This window comes from Staurois parvus, unplaced genomic scaffold (assembly GCF_062004578.1).
Source record: "Staurois parvus isolate SC_StPar_1 unplaced genomic scaffold, SC_StPar_1.0 ptg000544l, whole genome shotgun sequence".
Lineage (NCBI taxonomy): Eukaryota > Metazoa > Chordata > Amphibia > Anura > Ranidae > Staurois > Staurois parvus.
The window spans coordinates 1140877-1167314 of NW_028318340.1; the positions used below are offsets into that span (position 1 = coordinate 1140877).

Consider the following 26438-nt stretch of genomic DNA (forward strand, 5'->3'; position numbering starts at 1 on the left):
ATTCATGTGATCACTGATTGGCCAATCAGTGATCACATGATCAGGACCTCACACAGAGGTCCCGTACAGAAATCAGGCACCAGATCGCGGTCCCGAGTGCTCCCAGGGAGCGCGCACAGTCCAAAATGGCGGGTGCCGTTTATGAATGGCAACCCGCTCCTGCACTGCTCCCGTCCGGCTGTTTATATACATGGCCGGACGGGAAGTGGTTAAAGGATAAGTTCACCTTTTGCTAAAAAATAATAACGCACCTTTTTTTGCAGGAGCCTGAAAAGCATTGCACCCATGATCAGCAGATTGCTGGTGCCATACAGGTCCCCTGCAGACCTGTCAGTGTATCTGCTTGCCCATGCATCCCGTACGAGCAAGCCAACACATTCTGACAGGAAGGATCAATGAACTACCACAGCGCTCACAGTGCCGTGGTAGTTCATTGAGAACTACAAACCGACAGCCGCTAAGGGAGTTGGGACTTGTAGTTTTATAAATCACAGAGGTCTGTAAATTAGTGGCGGAGCCCTGCAGGGCTGCGTTTTTTTAAACTTTTCACAGCTAGCAGTGGGAGAAGGTCCCCTGTTAGCTGTCAAAGCGGGGTAGGGGTCAGTCCTTTCATAACATGTTACATCCTGAATATGGGTGTAACATCTAACATGTTATGAAAGGCGAACTTATCCTTTAACAGTCTTTGAGTTCTCTGACAGTTGTAGTTGACATATTAACCCCCATTCATACGTGAGCATTCTTCAGCTTATCTTCCTATGCCTGACTATACCTTACTATGCTCATAATGCTGAATCCTATTCTTTCTGGTTGTCCAATTGTCCTTGTACACTCAATCACCCTACATTCCAAAAACTACACAAGCTTTTTTTAGAGGTATTCAGTCATTTTAGGCCCCTTAGACCTAAATGAGAGCACCTGTTGTGCTATCTTCATCGGTCCTCTGCTCTGTTTATGGACCAAGGCAAATGACGGGTCATTGGGTGCACATAAACACCATTATTGTATGCGCTAGTCCTAACATATGTAGTTACAATCCCACATATTGCAATGGTTTTCAATGCCCTTATCCATCACCATTTCAGGAAATAAGACAAGCACTTTTAATCCATTCTATCTAATGTAGTAGCAGTGGGGAAGGACATGTAGAATAGGTCTATGCCAAACAAGAAAGGTTGGAGATAGGTTTTATTGAACGCAGAATGTTTACAAGAAGTCAATCTCTTGACGTGTACCTTAATATTTGTCCTGTATTAGTGCTCTATTCACAAATGCAGCGATGTAAGCTGGATTGAAGTCTAGATAAAGCCAAAGATTTTATTTCTTTTATACAGGTACTTATATAGCGCTGACAATTTATATAGCACGTCACATCTATATTGTACATTCACATCAGTTTCTTCCCCCAATCTAAGGTCCCCAGCATTCCCACATACACATACTGGGCCAATTTAGACTGGATCCAATAAACCTACCTGTAAGTCATTGGAGTGTGGAAGGAATCCGGAGTACCCGGAGAAAACCTACGCAGGCACAAGGAGAGCATGCAAACTCCAGGCAGGTAAAGTCATGGTTGGGATTCGAACTGACGACCCTAGTGCTGCTAGACAGAAGCGTTAGCCACTTAGCTACTGTGCAAAGATTCCTTATTGAAGTCTATCAGTTTTATAGACCGTACATATTTATAAAAAATTGTATTATTTGATTTGTATAGTGCTGACATATACAGTTCATGCACAGAACTACTTATATCTTCGAATGCGTCTAAAAGAACTTACAATCTAATGCTCCTACAAGTACACATTCCTTTGATAGTATCTGGACAGAAGACATTTATCAGCATGTTTTTATAACTTTGCAATGAAACCTAGGAACCTATCAAAGCAAGGAAGAGCATGAATCGCACACCCTCTGAATAAAAAAATACACTAGAGTCATTTGACAAATATTTTCTCATATGTTTAACCTTCTGGTAAAGCTAATCTCTAGGCAGATATAAAATACACAAATTAATGCAACTCTCTACTTAGCAATATATTGTTAAAGGTATTTTTACTGTAGGTACCTGAATTTGACCTCTGTTGTAGTCTCTATATAGCAGGGCTGGAGAGTGAGAGAAAGAAGTCGAAAGGAGACAATTAAATCAAGACAAGAAGCATGCTGGTAGGAGGACAGAGTAAGGTGACAGAGACATGGGCTTGTCACTTCCTATCACTGTACTGCTTCTTTCATTGTCCTGTCACAGGCTGGGGCTGCGACCAAGACTACTTGGGCTCAGGGGAAATAGGTTAAATGATACCGGCCATCTACTGGTAGAAAAAATGTACTACAATGATTATCTCTGAAATGAAGCCTAATATTGCCACAAAAGCTGGTTTTATTATTTTATCTTTTAATAAGCTATTCATTTTTATCTTGTTTTTTTTTGGATAGAGTTCTGCTTTTATTAGTTGTAACAACTCATTTTGCTAGTGTCCTGCACATTATAGGTAACCTATGGGGGAGATTTACTAAAACTCTAACACTTAGGGGTTTATTTACTAAAGCTGGAGAGTCCAAAATCAGACTCCCTTCTGCATAGAAACCAATCAGCTTCTAACCTCAGCTTGTTCAATGAAGCTTTGGCAATGAAACCTGGAAGCTGATTGGTTTCTATGCAGAAGTAAATAAACCCCCTAGAATCTGGTGCAGCTGCGCATGGTAGTCAATCAGCTTCTAACTTCAGCTTGTTCAATTACGCTTTTACAATAAAACATGGAAGCTGATTGGTTTCTTTGCAGGAGCTGCACCAGATTTTGCAAGCTCCAGTTTTACAGAATCTCCCCATACAAGGATTTGGTTAATTTAAAATGGATCTGGTTTTGGCTTTTTTTGCAATACAAAACTGCTAGTATCCTGGTAGGGTTTGGTACTTCTTTACTGATTCTATGGAACTCATTTCCTGTGTGACTGGGTAATCCGCTCATCATCTGTGTAATTTGGTAGTCTCTCTGTAATGTGGAAGTACAATAGGTTTTGTAATACAGCTATATAAAACGACCAGCTTCTTTAACAATATGGTGGCAATAAAGTGGGACTTGTGAAGGGTTACAAGTATATAATCTGGAGGTGGGATTGGTTTGCAGGTAGGATGTGGGTCAAAAATAAAAAGTGTACAAACATCAAACACTTCCTCCCTGAAATACGCTGAAGATAGAAAAGCAGGCCTCAGACCAGTTTTCTGGCAGAGCCACGGTGCTCCAGATGGTTTACAAGGGTTTCCTTGAGACCATTGGGCACAGTATTGCACAAGTAGACAGCTCCATAGACTTCTGTGTACTTTCGATACATTAACTCATTGACAAATTGGTGGGCTGCCTATAGGAGTCTATGAAGTCTTCTTGTATTTGCACAAAACTGTTCCCAGCCAGCTTATAATGTGCAGCCATAATATATAACAATTTCTTTTAACAAAGCCATTAAATATGTCTCATTTGATCTTTGCTTTTACTAAATGCAACCAGGTGTGACTATTTACTACTAGAAACAATCCAGAATTTTGAGTTATATTGGTTTAACATTTAAAGGGTTTGTCCAGGTGTAAATAAAGCCACATCCAACCTAATCCAGTTCACCGTGCCAAGCTGAACCATCAATTATATTACTTATAATGAAATGATTTTCCAGCTATTTTGGCAAGAGCAAACGTTGAAGTAAATATTAGTTGTTCATTGCTTAAATGAAATCATAAATAAATTGTCCATTGCTTGTATGTAACCAACATGTTCCTTTCTATGCACCAACACTCTACCACATAATGGAAACAATACCTGTGGACTGAAATAACCTGTGACAGCTGAACAGAGGCAGACAACCAAAACACAGCCGTGTGTGCATTTTCAACATTAGGAAATCATCTAAGAAGGCTGAGCACAAGAGGTAATGCCAAGCCATTCTAGAGTATTTTTCGTACCCTGAAAAGAGTCCTTGAATCCTCTTAGTGATGTGTTTATTCATCTGGAACTTGGAACCTGCCCAGAAATGTAGGGATAAAAGTTGGCAATGTACATCTGTAGCCAGAATCTACCTGCACTAAGCAAAGCAATGCTTTGATGTTGGCTGTCTGTTGAAGGGAGGTGGGACAATGTAACCGGGAAGAGATAAGCATTGTATTCGGACATGAAATAGTAGACTGGAAAGTGGCTGCAACAATGACTGACTGGCTGCTCTGATGCAGCCCATATACAAGCAAATCCCATCAATTCTGATAAAAAAATGTAACATTATGTTATGTATGTACTGGAGTCATAAAGCCATTGAGACTTAAGGAACAGTGCCAGATACGCGTGACTATTTACACATATGCAATGCATTTTATTAAAGGCAGACGCTCACACTATAGTCTTTACAGCTTTACAAAAGAGTCAAGACCTTCAAAAACATACCAATAGCTGCTTCCATATTATTAAAGCAAAACTCTAGGGAGATATGCAGATATACAGGTGAAACTCGAAAAATTAGAATATCGTGCAAAAGTTCATTTATTTCAGTAATGCAACCTAAAAGGTGAAACTAATATAATAGATAGACTCATTACATGCAAAGCAAGATAGTTCAAGCCGTGATTTGTCATAATTTTGATGATTATGGCTTACAGCTCATGAAAACCCCAAATCCACAATCTCAGAAAAGTAGAATATTGTGAAAAGGTGCAATATTCTCGGCTCAAAGTGTCCCACTCTAATCAGCTAATTAAGCCATAACACCTGCAAAGGGTTCCTGAGCCTTTAAATGGTCTCTCAGGTGGTTCAGTAGGAATCACAATCATGGGAAAGACTGCTGACCTGACAGTTGTGCAGAAAACCATCATTGACACCCTCCATAAGGAGGGAAAGCCTCAAAAGGTAATTGCAAAAGAAGTTGGATGTTCCCAAAGTGCTGTATCAAAGCACATTAATAGAAAGTTATGTGGAAGGGAAAAGTGTGGAAGAAAAAGGTGCACAAGCAGCAGGGATGACCGCAGCCTGGAGAGGATTGTCAGGAAAAGGCCATTCAAAAGTGTTGGGGACTTTCACAAGGAGTGGACTGAGGCTGGAGTCAGTGCATCAAGAGCCACCACACACAGACGGATCCTGGACATGGGCTTCAAATGTCGTATTCCTCTTGTCAAGCCACTCCTGAACAACAAACAATGTCAGAAGTGTCTTACCTGGACTAAAGAACAACAGACCTGGTCTGTTGCTCAGTGGTCCAAAGTCCTCTTTTCTGATGAGAGCAGCTTTTGCATCTAATTTGGAAACCAAGAACTCAGAGAATGGAGGAAGAATGGAGAGGCACACACTGCAAGATGCTTGAAGTCCAGTGTGAAGTTTCCACAGTCTGTGTTGATTTGGGGAGCCATGTCATTTGCTGATGTTGGTCCACTGTGCTTCATTAAGTCCAGGGTCAAAGCAGCCGTCTACCAGGAGATTTTGCAACACTTCATGCTATCTTCCGCAGATGAGCTTTATGGGGATGCTGACTTCATTTTCCAGCAGGGCTTGGCACCTGCCCACACTGCCAAAAGCACCAAAACATGGTTCAATGACCGTGGGATTACTGTGATTGATTGGCCAGCAAACTCACCTGACCTGAACCCCATAGAGAATCTATGGGGCATTGCCAAGAGAAAGATGAGAGACATGAGACCAAACAATGCAGAAGAGCTGAAGGCCGCTATTGAAGCATCCTGGTCTTCCATAACACCTCAGCAGTGCCACAGGCTGATAGCTTCCATGCCACACTGCATTGAGGCAGTAATTGCTGCAAAAGGGGCCCAAACCAAGTACTGAGTACATATGCATGCTTATACTTTTCAGAGGTCCGATATTGTTCTATGTACAATCCTTGTTTTATTGATTGCATGTAATATTCTAATTTTCTGAGATTGTGGATTTGGGGTTTTCATGAGCTGTAAGCCATAATCATCACAATTATGACAAATCACAGCTTGAACTATCTTGCTTTGCATGTAATGAGTCTATCTCATATATTAGTTTCACCTTTTAAGTTGCATTACTGAAATAAATTAACTTTTGCACGATATTCTAATTTTTCGAGTTTCACCTGTAATATACACTTTGAATGCAGTTCTGCATTGATCAGTACATCAGTAAATATATTTTGACCTGGTATCAGCATTTTGTAGTTCCTGTACAGAAGAACTAAGAGTGGGAAAGGAAGAAGTACAAGAAGCAAATCAGTTCAATAAACCTGCTGATTGGAGGGGAGGGGAATCTCATCATTGTGCTGCTTCTATTTCAGTGTTCAGTAACAGACTGGGGGCGCGAACCTGACAGCCAGGGCTCAGAGGATGTGGGCTGAATGATACTGGCCATCATTCAAAATGGAAGACTGAGGACATTTTGTGGCTAGAAAAAGTACTACATAGGAACAGCTACAGATTAAAGATGAGCATTGCAACAAAAGATGCTTTTGATTATACCTGTTATGGGCTATTCATTTCTACTTTCAAGTGGTTCTAAAGCCAAGACATTTTTCACCTCAGTGCATTCTCTGTATTAAAGAATATGTAAATCCAGCATTTCATATTCCTGATATGTGCCTGCTGTACCATGTGCTTGTGTGAAAAACTATCCTGTTCTCTTTGTATTGCTTCCTTTGTGTGAAATCCCTGCTGTTCCTGCCAGTCCTTCTGCTTTCCTATTAAAAACTGACTACACTAGGCAGGAGAGTACATCGTGGTCAGTTCTCTGCTATGCTGGTAACTTATCCTGCTCTTCTCCATTGATCAAACTTTTGCTGACATGCTGCCCTCTCCCCCCCTGCACAGCAATTCACTGGGAAGACCAGTAAGGTGTTGTTTCTCCATTCCCCTCTCTCTATGCAGCTTAGAACAGAGGGTATGTGATCACTTCTAAAAAGGGGCAAAAGGGTGTAATTTTGTTTTTTAATATCTATACTCAAATGTTTTGCCTTTCATTTATATTTTAAACTGTATGGGTTGCTATACCCATATAAGGTGAGGGCTTACAAATACTTTAAGGTACAAAATGTCCCAGTAGCAGTATCGCCCCCCTCACCACCCCTAAATACTTACCCTCAATACTTACCCTCACTCAATCCAGCGCTGTGCCCATCTATAGTGGCTCTCTTCTCTCTCCCTGCATTCAAAGGACAGAGAGGCAGCAGCAGGAGCCATTGGGAGATGTAGTCTAAAGATGTTTTTTAAGCTCAGAGTTTAAAGGCAGGAAAAAAAACCCTTCTGTTTTGCGTTTTTGAGAGCATTTTTCTGGCAGAATAAAAAAGCTAAATGCTGCTAAATGCTCCTAAATTCTACAAATTCTCAATATTTGCATTTTTTTCTTCCAAGAACACTGGATTTTTTTTTAAGCCAGTGTGAATGAAGCCTCACACTGATTGGCCATCTGCTAACATTTCCAACAAGATCTCGCAGAATTTGGATTGTTTCCACACAAAATATGTCCATGGCTACCTTGGCCAGGAAAATGGGTGGACACTACCTGAAGATGGAATCAAATGACTTGTGTGTGACATCATTCCAGACTGATCCGACTATGCAATTCTTTACAGGAATGTCAGAGAGCAGGCTGGGGATAACATGCCTGAACAGAGAGAGGCAAGATCCCATGTCAGCCCCAGTGTCAGGTGGCATAGGGTGTTATTGACGCGCTGTGACAGAGAAGATTATGGCCCCTAAGCACAGTTGCCAATCAAGACCCTGAATAGATACTTAGCATTTGTGCTGAAATAGCGAGAATTTGTCATTTTATCCAGAGCTCCAACTATATCTGCTCGCTGTATTCCGAAATGAAAGTATGATATTACTGGATTATATATCAAACACAAAAATACAGGTATGGCTACTTCTCGCTATAGCATCAGGGCTTATATACAAAACTAAAAACAAGAAATTGATGCATATACTGAAGGTGGCAAGGTGCCTGGTAGCAATGAGATGGAAAAGCACTGAGCATTCCTCCATAACAGATCTCCATATGAGGATCACTGATGTCAAATGGAAGGAATACTCTACAGCTTCCCAGGTGGATTTAGTGGAAAAACACAATCAAATATGGAGATTATGGAGAGCTCCATATGATTCTTCTATAATTGGTCCATGTATAGGCTGGGGGGCTGTGGCTCCAGTCCCATGGGGAGATCAGGTTATTCCTCATCCTATCTCACTTTTTTTTAAATGTCCTTTTATTTTCTCTTTCTCTTCTTTTTCCTCTCTCTATTTTTTAGGTACTTTCTATTATTCCTTTTTGATGCCATGTGTTTTAGAAGCTGATGTTATTACCACTGACTAGACCCACCTATTGGTAGCACTGAACCTCTTGGTGGCACTTCTTTATTATCTGTTGCAACGCATTAAGAGCCAATATTTTAGCTGTTGTGTTGCCACCTTTATTGTGCATGCTTTGCAATTCTACAGCAAGGAAAACTTACTCCCTGTGACTATTTTCATCATTTTTAGAGGCGGCTCCATCACTTTGATTAACATGTCCTCCCTGTCTCCTCCTCTTTGCCCAGGCTAATGGGCAGGATAATGTCAATATTCCCATTGCACACATTTCTGGATTAGGCTCAGGAGTAGCGGGTGCTGCAGCCAACTGGGCAATGGAGACATCAAAGGTCAACGTACATATTTGCAAGCACACCACGGATCATCGAGTACCATCACTGAAGAATGATCACATCACAATGGACAAAGTGCAAGAGCCATGCAGGACCCCTTCATCAGGCATGTGTTAAGTACATACAGTGGTGTAGAAATATCTAAAGTGCTATCCACCATTCAAGATCAAAGAAAAAAGCAACATCCCCGCCCTCTGATGTCATAATCCCGCCAAAACAGCACATTAGAGAGGTAGCATCAAAATAATGTATGCCGGGTCAGTGCTTATAAGGGCAGCAAAGTATAAAATAAATGTACCTAGATGATTGTACACATTTTCCAAATGCTCCAAATTGATGAAGGAAAGCCGGTAGGGTCTGGTATCACCGCTGCTGGAAGACCCAACCTCACATCCTATCAAGCAGGAGTATGCTGGCCACGCATGCTCTATGTGGCCAGCCATATCCCAGCAACAGGAAGACACAGGCCAGCAGGCCACCGATGCCATAGCAACTCATGACGTCAGGATGCCCCACCGCAGCCAGATTTAAACATACACACACAAACTTCCAGATGGGAGGGGGTTGAGAAATGTTTCACATTGAAAGTGGAAGTGATGTAACATTTTTTGGCTTCCACTGTGTGATGAGACACCTAGCCAACAGGTGGGAAGCCTCACTTTTGTCATTCACTCTGTGTGCTGCTAGTAATATGGAGTCATGTCAGAGCTTACTGACCTTCAAAAAGGGCAAATGGTTGGTCTCTCCTTAGTTGGTGCCTCTGTGTCTGAAGTTGCCAATTTATTTGCCATATCGTGACCTACAGCATCAAAGATTATGAAGGCATATGCAGTTTTCGGGAAAATGTTGTCTGATAAGCATAAGCGCAGCTGACATGGTCAACTGACCGAAAGAGACAAAAGGATATTGCGCTGTTCTGTGACGACTGAGATTGAGCTCTGCAGTCACTTTTGCAGCAGTTGTTTTCTTATTTTGGGTCACAATCCTGTGCAATGTCCTTTTGTCTTTCAGCCAGTTGACCATTTGGATCACATTTATGCTTATCAGACAACGTTACTGTATATGCCATCATAACCTTTGTTACTGTATCTCCCGGCAAGGCAGATAAATCGGCAATTTCAGTCACAGAGGCACCAGCTAAGGGGCACCAACAATCTGCCTTCTTTGAAGCTCAGTAAGTTCTGACATGACTCCGTATTACTAGCAGTGCAAGTCGTGAATGACAAAAGTGATGCTTCTCACCTGTTAGCTAGGTGTCTCATCACACAGCGGAAGCAAAAGAATATTACATCACTTCAGCTTTCAATGCAAAACATGATGTCACTTTCACACCTGCAAATCATGTAGTGTTTCCATTTTTTTTTTGTCTTAACACTGTATATACAAGCAAAAGATTATTAAGACCAAAGCTAACATGAATGAACGAAGGACCAGAAAAAGAAAGGTAGTAGAAATGGGAAAAGCTAAGCTGGGCAAAACAAAAAAGAAAAAAGTAGGATAAACAAAAAGAATGCAAAAGTAAAAAAAGAAATAAAGAGATATAGATAAGATGAAAATGGAAATAAACAAAAAAAAAAAATCACATCTGATGAAGGGGTCCTGTGCGGCTCAGAAATGTTGCACTTTGTCCACTGTGATATGATCATTCTTCAATAAAACTTTCGGATGATCCGTGGTGTGTTGCCAAATACTGTATGTACATTGATCTTGCTGGGCAGGTCTAGCAGGGATGATTTATAGAGGCTTATTTTCCCTGCTAGCTACTCCATGTGACACACATTCCACAAGCTGAAATATACTTAAATATCACTTTTATGTTGTTACTTTTTTTTTATATATATTTTTTATATACACGTAACCAAAACAGTGCCAATTAGCACAGAGAAGTGCCATTTACTAGATGCGTCATCCCATTCTTCTACAGATCTCACAGCGCAGCAGAAAACAGTATTTTCATGTGCTCCTATTAAAGATTATCGGACCAATAATGCATACCTCTGCCCCAAAGACGCTCATGTACTTTTAGTTTTGCGCTACAAACTTCAAACGGCACAGGGCTGGAACGAGCACCATGGAATATAATTAGAACCTTGATGTTGAGCTCTAAAGCGCTTTGGGAAACGCGTTTCAAATCACTCAGATGTGAATGGGGTGTCAGCAGGTCTTAAATTAAAAACACCTTCACTTAGAGATCATATGGTGTATAGAGGAAATGGAGGAATCATTCTGTATGTCTCAGTGCTGATCAGACAGGTAGTGAAGGAGGCGCTTGCTGCCTAATACCACTTGGTTACTAAAAACCTGGAGCACGGTTACAGCAGTGCGGAAAATGCCTCCCACTTCTCGCTTGTCCTAGAAGTGATCTGTGTCCAGGTTTACTTGACAAGAGGAAGAGATTTCCAGCATCCACTGTAACCAAACTGAACACACCTAGGTTCCACATGGACCTTATATACTGTAGTTGCACAATATTCACAAATGTTCTGTTGCCTGTGACTTCAACCACCAAACCTGGTGCTCCCCTGCATATGTGACCATTTCTGGTCCTCTGAACAGTGGGAAATAAAGCCATGATACAGATCCACCACCATTACATTTTGTTTCAGTGTTTAGAGGAGCAGTAGGGTGATAGGGAGGCAATAATTGAGATAAGAGTCTTGCCTCATGATAGCCCCAGAGGGGGCAACCAAAGACCCTTTCCATCCAACCCTTTCTTTCAATCATTTTTGAAAATACCGTTCTATCTAAGTGGCTCCCAAATGGAATCACTCATACACAAAAGTGAAGTAGGGAGGCTCCCGATTTATATGTCACATTACATCACCTTACAAAGACCTGATTAATAATACAACTAATTGCCTAGGAAGTGTGAGCATTATTATTACACCAAAGCTTCAGCAAAATTATCTTCTACTAACAGTAAATGATAACAATGATCAACTAATGGATAAGTAGAAAAGACACAAACTGACACAAAGTGTGGAAGAACGAAGGTTATTATCTGTATGCTTCAGTACCAAATAAAAACAGTATCTTGAAGAGGAATCCAACCATAACTTTTAATCTGAGTTTTCGAATACAGTGAATGGAGTGTTCCCACTCGGAAGAATGAACTGCTTTAGCTGGAGTTCCACTTTCCAACAACATTGCCTATAATATACATGACTGGCTTCACATTCTGATAGATTAACAAGCATTGTACTCACCACTGTCTTCCACAGTAAAATAGAAGATATCACTAGTTGCGTTTTCTTTGTCTCGTAAAACGTAGCAGATTTTCATATCATCAATGTCCGCTGCAATCATAAAAAAAGAGAATGGCTTAGGTCAGAAGTGAACTGACACACGTTAGACCAATTTCAATTCTTTATCAAAGAAGTAATCCATGTTAAGTCATTTAAATAGATATCTGGAGTAAAGCAGCTCATTTATTATTAGATCTAGTTGTTAAACTCCAACCATCATCTAGGCAGACCAAATTTGAGCATAGAAACCTATGACAGCATGGTGACTAAATGGGTAACGGTTTCCCTTGTAAGCTAGAGTCTTACATGAGATTTTTACCAATTGTCTTAAAGTGGACTAATCATTATTATAAAAGACATTAAAATGGTTCTAAATGCAGATGGTGTTCTTACCTTAATGAATTCTCTGCATTAAGGTAAAAAAACCTTCTGCATGCAGCTCCTCCCCAGCCCCCCCCCCAGTACTTACCTAAATCTGATCTCAATCCAGCGATATACATGAGAGCAGAGGCTCTCTCATCCTCACTGGCTCAAAGACAGCAGCAAGAGCCATTCAGAGCCAGTGGGGAGGGAGTGGGGCTCGATCCATGCTCTGTGCACCAATGAACACACAGACTGGGCTCGGGAGCAAGCACGCATGCACAGTGTCCCCATTGAAAGCAGCTATTTTGGCAATAAAAGTTGAAGAAGTGCATCTGATTCCGGATTCTCTTCTTTCCTGTAAAATTACAGACGAGCTGTGCGTGCATCTCTATCCATAGTGGTCAGTGGGAGATTGATACTACTCACCTGGAGCAGCTTTGGTTGATGTGTGCTATGGTGGGCAATTGGCAGGGGGGAGGAGCCAGGATGACTGGCGGAGGACCCGAGACAGGGGGGATCAGGGCTACTCTGTACAAAATTACTGCACAGAGCAGGTAAATGTAACATGTTTTTAAGTTTGATCCTTTACAATCACATTAATATAGACTTAAAACAGTATGGAGGACATTGTTTTTATTTATTATTTCAGGTACTTATATAGCATTATCTATTTATGCAGCGCTTTACATATATTGTACATTCACATCAGACCCTAACCCTCAAAGAGCTTACAATCTAAGGTCCCTAACTCACATTCATACATACACATACTAGGGCCAATTTAGACAGAAGCCAAATAACCTAGCAGCATGTCTTTGCAGTGTGGAAGGAACACACGCAGGCACAGGGAGAACATGCAAACTCCAGGCAGATAGTGCTGTGGTTGGGATTCGAACCAACGACCCTAGTTGAGATTAAAAGGTATTTTTTACTTGAAATTGATAAAAATATACTACTCCTGGGCTCCCTGGAAGAAGGGACTCACGTAGCAGGTGACAGAAAATGGGGACCAGGTGAGGCACTGGCTGAGCTGAACCATGGAGAGGATGCGGGCTTCTAGAGAATGTATGCGGAGGCTGACTCTCGTCCTTGCACAAGAGTGACACTGAGGTTGGCCGGCTGCTTTCATTCCGGCAAGGTGCAGGTGAGTACTGGAAGGACGCATCTCTCTGTTTTTTTTCTCTCCCCTTTTTGTTTTTTATTTGGGGGGGGCACCCAATTTTTATGTTGCCTAGAGCAGCACAAAAACAAAATACACCATTAGTCAAGACTTCTGCCTAGGTTTCCAGTTTCATGGTGGCTCCTTTCTCGTGCAACATCCTATGTAGCTACCCTTGCATGCATAGAGTTGTGTCTCCTTCGCTGTGTGCATCAATATAAACACACAGCCCTATAAAACCCTAGTATGGCAAGGCATTGCCCTGTCCCTCCCTCCTCCTTCACCTGACTGGAGACTGCACTGTCTGCTATTAACTCTTCCCTGTGAAGACCAAAAGTTCAGGGAAGCGCACTGAGAGAGCAGGAGTCAGTAGAATTGAAAATAGTAAACTGTAAGTGCCGGGGGAAGAATTTTAACAAATAGTTTACTGGGAAATGTTTATGTTTAAACTTTAAAAAACGCTGATGTTTTAGAACTACTTTAACTTTGAAATAATACAGAATTATCTGGAACTTGTGTGTCTTGTTTGCTGTAAGAACGAAAATCAACAGCTGGAGAAAAGACCAGAAAATAGTTATTTCTCCGACTAATGGCGCTTATGGTTACCCAGACAACTGATTTCCTGATAACAGGTGATTTCCTGGTATTATGTAGAAATGCCAGAACACACTGAGGAGGTTAACAAAGGTGACAAGTATTTATGATCTTAACTCTTTAACTCATGCATTGCCTGGGGCAGGACTTATCTCTGGGGAATTTCAACTCAAAAAGTAAATTGTATTTAACAGCCACTGCATTATATTTGTCATTATTATTCTATGGTCCGCCTGATTGCCTGCTGACATAGATGTCCTTCTGAAAGCAGCGATCAACAAGATCACCATTATAACTGACCAGCAGAGAGGCGTGGGGGGAAGATAAAAAAAAATACTTAAATAAAAAACACACGGACATTGATTCTAGTCCTGTTGTTGCTTGATTTATGAACTCAAAACTACCTGAGCTTTTCTGATGGCAAAAATACAGCAATCCAGCCAACGTTCCAAATCCTAGCTATCTCCATCATGATGGATCCTTAGAAGGCAAAAACACCCCTGAACTTAAAAAGACCCGACTTTAGACTATAAAATTGCACAGAAAGTAGAACCATGAAGTATACTGACACCTGAAAAAAATATTCATTTACATTTTAAGGTCAATTTCTGTGTTTTCCTTCCTTTCCTTCTGTGTTTTAAGAATAGCCTTGAAAAATTACAGGAGATTTCCATCTCCAGGAGGTATAAAGTCTGTCAACTTACAAAATCTAGGATCTTGGATCTTACGGAAAGTCTAAACTCAACATCAACCTAAGCAGATTTTCTGATAATTGATATATCAGTTTCACTTTCATCCGTCGAGAGGCTGAGATTTGCTTTTCACTAGCCAAAAGATACTCTGTAGCTCTCAGAAAGCACAAAATAATTTCAGCATTCTTTGCAGATTCTCTATCTATGGATTGACAGGAACAGTGATGGCTCTGCAGATACACTAAACAGCAAGGTGTCTTCTACAGCACATTTTATAGTACACATTACACCCTGTTCCAAATTATTATGCAAATTCTATTTAAGTGTCACAAAGATTAAATATTTTGTTTTTCAGTTTAACTCATGGATGGCATTGTGTGTCAGGGCTCTTTTGCTTGCCCTGATGAAGTCACGTGTTAAGCGTGACGATACGCGTTGGCGGTGACGCACTTCCGGTCGGATGCCTTCTTTATTTACATGGACACCCATGCAAGTACATCTGATCTGAGGGATCAAGTGGCTGCAGCCATCTTATGTGCCTGAAGAGGAGATCTGCTGCCCTGTGAGCCTGTGCTTGAATCTGTACATGAGGGGAGGTCAGTGTGGAGAGCTGTGGAGGATTACCTACTATTAAGGGTCCATGTGTTAGTTATCCTGAAGGCCTTCTGACCCTGTGCGGGTCGCAAGAGGGAGGTGAGCGGGCAATTCAGCCATTTTTGGATATCTCTGCACATTTATCAGCATTTTTTTTCTTTTTTTTTTTTTTCTTTCTTCAAGAATTGCTGTGGACTTTATATATGGTTTTTTGTATATTGTCAGGTGTTTTACACCTCACGGGACTTTATGCATTTATTTATTTATTCATGTTTGTTTGCATGATCAGTTCTTAGTTTATGCGTTTATTGGAATGCACGTGTGTTTTGTGTTATATGGTGGGAACTGATTTTTAGTTCTGGTGGGAGGTTTTTTTTAGCACATTGAGTCCTGTTGTGACTTACTTGTTTGATTTGGAGCACTATTGTATCCCATTGGATGACTTGGGGCACCATTTATGTTATTTGGTCACTTTAGGACCTCATATTGACACTTGTCACACGTGATTATTTATGAGTTTTTTGGCACTATTTAATATTGTGTGTTTATGTTATTTGTGTCACTAATTTTGCACTGTTTCACTTATTCATTTACGTGTGAAGAATTTTTATGGTAGTAGCGCTGCATCATTTGTGTTTCATTTATATTTTTTGTGTATGGGTATATGACTGTATGTAGTAGCTTTACCTTTGTTGGTAGGTATTAGATTTAGGTAGGAGCGCAGGAGTTTGTCACTTTGATATATCAGTTTCACCTTCATCCGTCGAGAGGCTGAGATTTGCTTTTCACTAGCCAAAAGATACTCTGTAGCTCTCAGAAAGCACAAAATAATTTCAGCATTCTTTGCAGATTCTCTATCCATGGATTGACAGGAACAATGATGGCTCTGCAGAACACTAAACAGCAAGGTGTCTTCTCCAGCACATTTTATAGTACACATTACACCGTGTTCCAAATTATTATGCAAATTCTATTTAAGTGTCACAAAGATGAAATATTTTGTTTTTCAGTGTAACTCATGGATGGCATTGTGTGTCAGGGCTCTTTTGATCACTGAAAACAATCTCGGACACCTGTGATAATTAGATTGGCCGGTGAGCCCAATTTAAGGAAAAACTACTAAAGGACGGTGTTCCACATTATTAAGCAGAGCACCATTTTCAAGCAATATGGGGAAGAAAAAGGATCTCTCTGCTGCCGAAAAGAGTGAAATAGTTCAATGCCTTGGACGAGGTATGAAAACATTAGATATTTCACGAAAACATAAGCGTAATCATCGCACTATTAAGAGATTTTTGGCTGATTCAGACGGGTTTGTGCAGATAAAGGCACATCGAGGAAGATTTCTGCCAGATCCATGCATCAGATCAAGAGAGCAGCTGCTAAAATACCATTACATAGCAGCAAACAGATATTTGAAGCTGCTGGTGCCTCTGGAGTCCCACGGACATCAAGGTGTAGAGTCCTCCAGAGTCTTGCAACTGTGCATAAACCTTCTATTCGGCCACCACTAACCAATGCTCACAAGCAGAAATGGCTGCATTGGGCAGTAAAATACATGAAGACTAATTTTCAAACAGTCCTGTTCACTGATGAGTGCCGTGCAACCCTGGATGGTCCAGATGGATGGAGCAGTAGATGGGTGGTGGACGGCCACCCTGTCCCAACAAGGCTGCGATGTCATGTTTTGGGCCGGAATCATGGGAACAGAGCTTGTCAGCCCCTTTAGGGTCCCCGAAGGTGTAAAGATGACCTCTGCAAAGTATGTGGAGTTTATGACTGACCACTTTCTTCCCTGGTACAAAAGGAAGAACTATGCAAATCAAGTGTGACGCGTTTCGTTTAAACACACGTCTACCATTGGCATCACCCCTACTGCAGATGTGTGTTTACACGAAACGCATCTAGGAGGAGCCCTCGCACGCCTTGACGGATCAGGAGGTCCGGCGGCCCACACTTGATTTGTACTGGTCAGTGCTTGTTTGGGTGCTTCTTATGATTGCTCATAGCAGTCTCTTGTAACCTTTTCAGTTGCTTATGTACGTCATTGTTCTTATTCGATACAATAAATTTATTATTCATAATACTACACTATGAGCACCTTTATTCCCCATACCTGGCACTGAGCCTCCATACCTAAGCACCAGTATTTCAGGCACTGCTGCAGACCTGAGGATTAAGCACCTGGTGACCAGACCTGTATCCTTCTCATATACCACTGAGGGACCACCAGAGGATCCTAGCACCAGGTTGTTTCCACCCGGGACCCCAGGATGCATCTGATCTGGATATGCGCAATGGTATTGTGCTTCTGGTGAGTAGGCAATCTAATCATACCTCTACAACAGAAGATTGGATCATACTCACAGTGATTGATATTTTATGGTGGACTACATAACTCATATTATCATAATATTAGTGGACTTATATCAGTCACATATTCTGTTATGTTAAAGGTTTTATTTGTCTTATTTTGATTTAGCGCTGCACTCCCTGTTTTATGACCTGCCAGGCTGCATGCTCGGATAAGGGTCTGGTATGGATTTTGGGGGGGGGCCATGCCATTTTTTTGGGGGCGTGGTATGGAGGGGGGGGCACCACGCCATTTTTTACAAATTATTTTAATCTTTTTTTAATTTAATTTAATCTTTCTTTACCATTCAGCTGTTAGTGGGAAACCCCGCTGACAGCTGAAACATTAACACATGCTTTTCACTACTAAACTACTACATGACTTGATAAAATAACTCATGTGGTATTTTAGTATTGTTTTTTGGTGCATTCAAAGACTTTTTTTTAAAAATCCTATGTGGTATCCTACTGCATACTCGGATGCGGTAAGATACCGCTTAGTGAATTGTGTCCAATATCATCTATTGCATCATCTGTTGCTAGGTAAACTAGCCAAAAACGAGCAAATCTGCCCAATTTGAGCTACAATAGTAGCTCCAAAACTTTTTTGAGCTTCAGGCTTTCTTCTTCGGGCAACTTGGAGTGGAGATGTGAACCATCTCCATAGAGAAATATTGATTATTATCCCTTGAACGTTTTGGAGTGTCAAGCTTCATGTTCCAAAATGCTCAGGTGTGAATGCAGCCTTAGAGTCACATTAAAACAGAAAGTGAGGAACAGCCTCTGATCCACCATGGACTACTTTTCCAGTGTAAACTAAGCCTTACTATCCATTCCTAGTTTTACCAGTGTGGATTTTAAGCATAAATTAATTTACATTCTGATTATACCACTAGCATTCCAGTACCACAGAACCCTGGATTTACTGCAACAGAACGTGTTTCTATTTCGTTTCTTATAATAACATCACATTGATCAATCCTGATCTGACATCGTTAGAACAGTCATTAATTAGAAGTTACTTTGTGGCTCAGCACTTTTATCCAGCTTGTAACATAACCCTGCAGGGAATACACACCAGTCCAGGCTTGAGTCTGAGGAGGAAGAAAACCACTGTTTTCCACCACATTTAAGGCTATACTTTGAACTATGGCTTTTCTTAACAATTTTCTTCTGGAATGAGTCCATGGATTAAGAATCGTACAAGAATATTCATGTCAGGAGATGAAAGCCAATACCATATCAATTAGACACTGCAGATTGTTACAATAAATGACTAGTGATATAAAACTTAATTATGTCAACCTAAGGCACCCTTTACAGTGCTGCAGTGCAGGTATTACATACAAGTCTGAATTAAATTAAGGACTAACTTTTTTGGCAAAATTAGACTAACAGTGCATACTTCTTTTTCTTCTTTAAAAGATATAGTTTACCAATGAATTAGGTTTGTTCCCTGAACTTTGGCTTGCCTTCTGGTTCTGGGGTGACTCCCTTCCCATGCAAGGTCCTCTGGAGCCACCCTTTCAAAAGCAGACTACAGGAGAACGCTCTAATGCTGCCTTTGCCTACATGCACAGGCAGCCCAGGTTAACTACCTAAAAAAAACCCACAGGGGCGCATTTACACTGGTGCAAGACATGATAGGATTTGTAGTCCTGCTGGATGACTCTGGTCTAGTAATGAGACAGTCTGTGCAACTCTTCCCGAGGAATTTCAGGGAAGCAGCACACAGGAGAATGGATAATGGGACAGTAAATGCTAATGAATTGTTTTTGTTCTGTACTTAGCTAATGAGTAGTATTGGGTTGCTGAAAAATAAAATGAGGCTTTAGTTGGCCATGTAGCCATCCTGAAAATGTCGGTCGTCCCACAGCTTTTCTAGAAGCTGTACACTATCCCCATTAATATACCTTCCTCCTTCTTTGTAACGTGCAGGAAGATGTGTACTGATTTCCTTTGGTGGGGAAACCCTCATTGGATCAGTTGGGCCTAGTTGGTGTTGCCTAAATCGAGGTATTGGTCTTCCGGACCTTAAGAAATATTTCTGGGCATGTCAACTTTCTAGGGTGGCAGACTGGAAACTCCATGCTGATCTCAAGGACTGCGTGACCTTGGAAGGTTCACTCTCCTCTTTGCCATGACTAATATGCCCTGGATACAGCTGCAATTCATCCCGCCAAAGTTTCAGTAACTGTTGTAGAATTTCATCTCAACTCAGTCCCCGTACTCCAATCAAGTATAATCCGGTCTTCCCACCTGGCATGAATGTTTTTGACCATAGAATGGCCCAACTCTTCCATACTGGCGAAACAGTTGTTTCACAATGGGCAATTCATGGACCTGGCCATAGTCATCGAAGCCTAAAACACAAAAACGATACCATCCTGGTCCTATTCAAATTTGGCATTTCCTGCTGACTTTTTTTTGCACCATCCTAACCCTTTTGAATCCCTCTGCTCTGTGAAGGCACTACAACAACACCTCATATCCTGCATCTACAAATCCCAATTGGTATCCCAACCAGCAAACTCAGTACAGGCATGTAAGCCTGGGAAAAGGACCTAGGCAGGGATCTCTAAGAGGAAGATTGGTTTATCATCAATCGGAAAAGAAACTCCACACTTAAAATGTCACAGTTCAAGAAAATGGCTTTAAACTCAGCTCAGAAACAGGGTGCCAACTTTGCTTGACGAACTCCTGACAATCATTTTCTTCGAACTCCTGACAGTGCTGGAGATGTGAATAAGAAGAGGGTTCACTGATTCATATACATTGGTTCTCATTCAATGTTTTGAAAGGTGGTCCATGAAACAGTCATGGCAGTGTCTACACTCCTGGTGGAATATTCCCCTGTGTCTAACTTTCTCCACCACATCGCAGTCTGTGCCAGACTCTATCACATGTCCCAAGCAATGCATACAATAAATGCGGCCAGGCTTTGCATGTTGATGCACTGGAGATGGAGATCAAAACGTATTCCTTCCACGAGAGAATGGCTCCAGAAAATTGGCAATACAGCTGAGATGCAAGAACTGATCCGTATATACCAAGACAAACGCTCTAAATTCACAAACACATGGGAATGGTGGACGCACTTCCAGACGACCACCACATACCATAACCTCATCTCTTCTATACTGTGAGTGTCCTACCAAACAGCATAAATAATAAGAGAGCACCTGGAGACCCTGAGAGTAGAACCAATATGGCCTTTCAGGTTTAGCCATGCTACCAGAAAATCTTGACACAGGGAGGAGAGTATGGGGACAACTGCACTTTGATCTCTGTTGGTTTACATAATTATCATCAAAGCTCCCTCCCTTCGTTTTTGTCTCTTTTCCTCTTCTTCCTCTCTTTCCTCTGTGCTTTTCATCATCGCTCATTTCTTTCTGCCGAGGGGCACCCCAGCTGTGTTCCTTTTTTGGTAACTATCAAACTGACAATGTCACTACAGAGCCATGAGATCGAATCAGCACAACCCCTAAAGCTGGAAATCCAAAATTTGTATTAACTTTTTGATATGTTAACTATCTCCCACTGTGGTCATTCTTTTCTGCTCTTCCCAATTGCAGATCTTATACTGGGATGTCACACATACATCACCTGTACTGACACTTGACTACATGTATTGTACTGGTTCTGTATTAACACCAGACATATTTGACATTCCTTGCCCTGAGATTGTTTTATGTCTTAACTGTAACCTTGTAAAGTTATAATAAAGCTTTTATGGAATAAAATATAAGGCTTTATTACCACTTTAACGTGGAACAAATTTTTTTTTCTTAGTGCACCACTACAAATGGTATATATATACGGTATATACAGTGCTGTGGAAAAGTCTTGTGCTGGTGTTAAAAAATGCTGTAAATTAAGATTGTTTTCAGAAATAGAAGTGTTCATAGTTTATTTTTAGACGTTAACAAAATGAAAAGTAAGTGAATAGAAGAGAAAGCAAAACATTTGGTGTGACCACCCTTTGCCTTCAAATCAGCATCAATTCTTCTAGGTACAGTTGCAAGAAAAAGTATGTGAACCCCTTGGGATTACGTGGAGTTTTGCATGAATTGGGCATAAAATGTGCTCTGAACGTCATCTAAGTCACAACAATAGAAGAACACAGTCTGCTGAACATAATACTACACAAACATTAGATGTTCCCATGGTTTAATTGCACATAACATGTAAACATTCACAGTGCAGGGAGGAAAAAGTATGTGAGTCCCTAGCTTAATGACTTCTCCCAGAGCTTATTGGAGCCAGGAGTGAGCCAACCTTGACTCCAATCAGTGTGATGATATTGGATGTGTTGCTGACAGCTGTCGTGCCCTTAAAAAACACACACCTGTTTTGGGTTTACTGGTTTCAAGAAGCACTCTCTGATGTGAACCATGCCTCGCAGAAAAGAGCTCTCAGAAGACCTATGATCAAGAATTGTTGACTTGCATGAAGCTGGAAAGGGTTACAAAAGTATCTCCAAAAGCCTTGATGTTCATGTGTCCACGGTAAGACAGACTGTCTACAAATGGAGAAAGTTTAGCACTGTTGCTACTCTCCCTAGGCATGGTCGTCCTGTAAAAATGACTGCAAGAGCACAGCGCAGAATGCTGCATGAGGTAAAGAAGAATACCAGAGTGTCAGCTAAAGACCTACAGAAATCTCTGGCACATGCTAACATTTTTGTTGACACATCTACAATAAGGAAAACATTAAACAAGAATGGAGTACATGGGAGGACACCACGGAGGAAGCCATTGCTGTCCAAAAAGAATATTGTAGCACGTTTGAAGTTTGCAAAAGAGCACCTGGATGTTCCACAGCACTACTGGCAAAATATACTGTGGACAGATGAAACCAAGATTGAGTTGTTTGGGAAGAACACACAACACTATGTGAGGAGAAAAAAAGGCACAGCACACCAACATCAAAACCTCATCCTCACTGTAAAACATGGCGGAGGGAGCATCATGGTTTGGGGCTGCTTTGCTGCCTCAGGGCCTGGACGGATTGTTGTCATTGATGGGAAAATGAATTCCAGAGTTTATCAAGACATTTTGCAGGAAAACGTACGACCATCTGTCCGCCAACTGAAGCTCCGCAGAGGATGGGTGATGCAACAGGACAATGACCCAAACCATACAAGTAATTCTTCAAAACAATGGCTGCCACAGCACAGAATACGCCTTCTGGAGTGGCCCAGTCAGAGTCCTGACCTCAACCCCATTGAAATGCTGTGGCATGACCTTAAGAGAGCGATTCACACCAGACATCCCAAGAATATTTCTACACTGAAACAATTTTGTGAAGAGGAGTGGTCCAAAATTACTCCAGATCGTTGTGCAGGTCTGATCTGCAACTACAGGAAACGTTTGGTTGAGGTTATTCCTGCCAAAGGAGGGTCAATCAGTTATTAAATCAAAGGTTCACATACTTTTTCCTCCCTGCACTGTGAATGTTTACATGTTATGTGCAATTAAACCATGGCAACATCTAATGTTTGTGTAGTATTATGTTCAGCAGACTGTGTTCTTCTATTGTTGTGACTTAGATGACGTTCAGAGCACATTTTATGCCCAATTCATGCAAAACTCCACGTAATCCCAAGGGGTTCACATACTTTTTCTTGCAACTGTACACAGATAGGTTGTTCCAAACATCTTGGAGAACTAACCACATATTTTCTGTGGATGTAGGCTGCCTCAGATCCTTCTGTCTTTTCATGTAATCCCAGACAGTTCCTCATGTTCCTTTGTTTTTGTGCATTGTTGAGTCATTTAACCTTGTTTCCATTTCCTATGCACAAAAACATTGGAACTAGGGTGCAGAAAAATGGCAGTAGGTGCTCTGGACTGATGAGTCAAATATTAAATATTTGGCTGTAACAGAAGCAGTTTTTTTCCAAAGGGCTGGAGAATAGTACAATAGTATTTCTGCATATTGAGTTGGAGATTTAGTCTGGACCAGTGGTGTCCTCAATGCTGAGAAATACAGGCAGATACTTATCCATCATCCCATACCATCAGGGAGACATGTGATTGGCCCCAAATGTATTCTACAGCAGGAAAACAACCCCAAATATACAGCCAATGTCAATAAAAACTAAAGAAGAACAAGGAGTCCTGAAAGTGGTGGTTTGGACCCCACATAGCCCTGAACACAACATCATGGAATCTATCTGGAATTGCATGAAAAGACAGAAGTATTTGAGGCAGCCTACATCCACACAAGATTTGTGGTTAGTTCTCCAAGATATCTGGAACAACCTACCTGCCGAGTTCTTTCAAAAACCACGTGTGCACAAGTGTACCCAGGGAGGATAAAAATCAATGATTTAAAAAAAAAAAAAATTAAAACAATCTGATTTTTTTTCATTTAAAATCAGACTTTTTTGATTGTTATCAAATTTTTTTAATAAAATGCTTTTGAAGTAAAAATCTATCTAAAGATAGTTTTCTATTTAAGATACATTAATAATTGAGTTTATTCAGCATAAAATGGAGCTTAGTTATGTAGTATGAGGCTGTATATTCTGCAACATTTACATTTTTGGTAAATTCATTCAATGAATCCAAGCTCTGCAAGCTGAGAACATGCACTGCATTAATGCATTCACACAATTCACAGTAACCATGAGAAAAAACATGAAATAAAAGAATTTGAGTAGTTCTCCGACTATGTGTGATTAACCTATTAACCTAAAACCAGTTCTGATATCACTGTTTTACTACCCTCACAGTTTATTATTCTAAAAAGAAAACCTTCATTTGGTTTGCAAATATTAAAGATTCTAACTACCAGCAAGAATGAGTCGGATTCCTTACATTTAAAGAGCACCTGTCATTTTAGATCCATCATGGCAGTGCCTGTTAGCGGGCATCCACTCACCTGCTGCCACCACGTTCCTCACCTTGTGTCACTGCCGCATCACCAGTCGTCCCATTAAAGTGAATGGGACTGTCGGTGAGTCAACAGCGGGTCAGAGGAAGAGTCGCTGCAGGACAGATGACAGTTGCTCTTTAAAATTATGATTTAAATCGAGCCTTTTCACTAGTGATTTAAATCAAATCCACCCTGAGTGTACCAAAAAGAATTGATGTTGTTTTGAAGGCAAAGTGTAGTCACAACAAATATTGATTTGATTTGGATTTCTCTTCTGTTCAATTACTTTCCAGTTTTTTAAATAATTAACAGAAAATAAACTACAAACGCTTCTATTCCTGAAAGCATTCTTCATCTACAGCAGTGGTTCTCAACCTTCCTAATGCCGAGACCCTTTAATACAGTTCCTCATGTTGTGGTGACCCCCAACCATAAAATTATTTACCCTGTAATTATAATTAATGAAGTGTTTTACCTTCAATACTGCTGCTTTCAACACAGCAGCTGCTTTCTACACAGTAGCTGCACTTTACACATTGGAAATATGTGTTTTCCAATGGTCTTAGGCGACCCCTGTGAAAGGGTCGTTCGACCCCCAAAGGGGTCGCGACCCACAGGTTGAGAACCACTGATCTACAGCATTTTTCACACCTGCCTAAAACTTCTGCACATTACTATATATAGCAGCCATGGTCCACTTTTGTCACTCTCAGGAAACCCACCCTAAGCATGCGACCATCGTTAGGAGTGGATGTAGACAGGGAGTGGCTAAGGACTCTTTTACATGGGTAGCAATCTCTACCACCACCTGAAAAGTGATCCACGGTGGGTCACTTTTCAGAGGTTGGTAAAGCAACTGCTTCCAGACATTGAGGAGGTGATACTCTGCTTTTTAATATCTTAGTGAGGATTTTGTAATGAAATACAGAGCTACAGCTGAAAACCAAGCAGCTGGCTTACGGTTACAGCACAGTCCATTGACCTTAATGGGCAAATCTGACAGGTTGTGCTGCCTGCCAAACTCTCCAAGCCAAAGCATTGTGGGTGTGGCATTTGTACTACAATGTTGGGTGCAATGTTAGGATTTGGTCAGGGGGCAGTAAAAACATGCAACCACATGTACCTGTTTGTACCACCCTTTTGCCACCCATGTGAAATGGCCCTATAAGAGGATGAAGAAGATCAGCAGAAACGAGATGCAACAAGGGATGAAAAAAAGGTAAAACAGCATTTTATTTAAGAAATGGCAGTTGTCTATATGGCGCTTTAGAGAACTAAAGGTTATCCAATTCGGGTTTACATTTGATTTAGTTAATACCACAATCTGCCTTTGACCTGGCCTATCCCAGTCCCCCGGAGACAAGTATTCAAATAGTCAGGAATGGGCAGTACTATACGCCAATCTGACTTATGTATGGCACAGTGCTTTTAAAAGAATAAGCTAGCTAATTGGAAGAGAAAGCACATTCATTATTTCATCAGTGATCTACTGCTCCTTCACCAGCCAATCACAGTATTGCTTTGACTGACATGGGAAAGAGTCAATGATTAGGACCTTGTGTAATGTCTGGAAGGGGTGATCAGAAAACCGATGAATCAGAAGTAAATTCATTGACAGGTAAGACCATCCAAAAACTAGTATCTCAATTGTTCATTTTGGCTGTTTGCCTAAACACTACGATACCACTCATTTATTAAAAATTACACTAAGATGACTAATCACTGTCAAGGGTGACCTTTACTTACCAGCAAAGGCTCATTAGAAGTCAGAGTGAGCCATAGGAGAGCATCAGCACATGCAATTCCATCTCAAACATCCCACAGTTTACCACTGAAGTTGACATACAGTAGTAGTGCACCTCCATTAACCTTTGGTCCACAATACTGACCTGGGCTTTGTGCATATAGTGACCTCTG

At 41.0% G+C, this 26438-nt stretch overlaps 1 protein-coding gene across 1 annotated transcript in view; it reads right to left on the bottom strand.

Moving 5' to 3' along the window:
* FREM2 (FRAS1 related extracellular matrix 2) overlaps nt 1-26438 on the bottom strand; it is a 281323-nt gene that overhangs the window by 245646 nt on the left and 9239 nt on the right. Inside the window, exon 2 of the mRNA XM_089690817.1 lies at nt 11847-11936. Within this exon, the coding sequence (XP_089546943.1) occupies nt 11847-11936 (90 nt within the window). The remainder of the gene's footprint in view (nt 1-11846; nt 11937-26438) is intronic.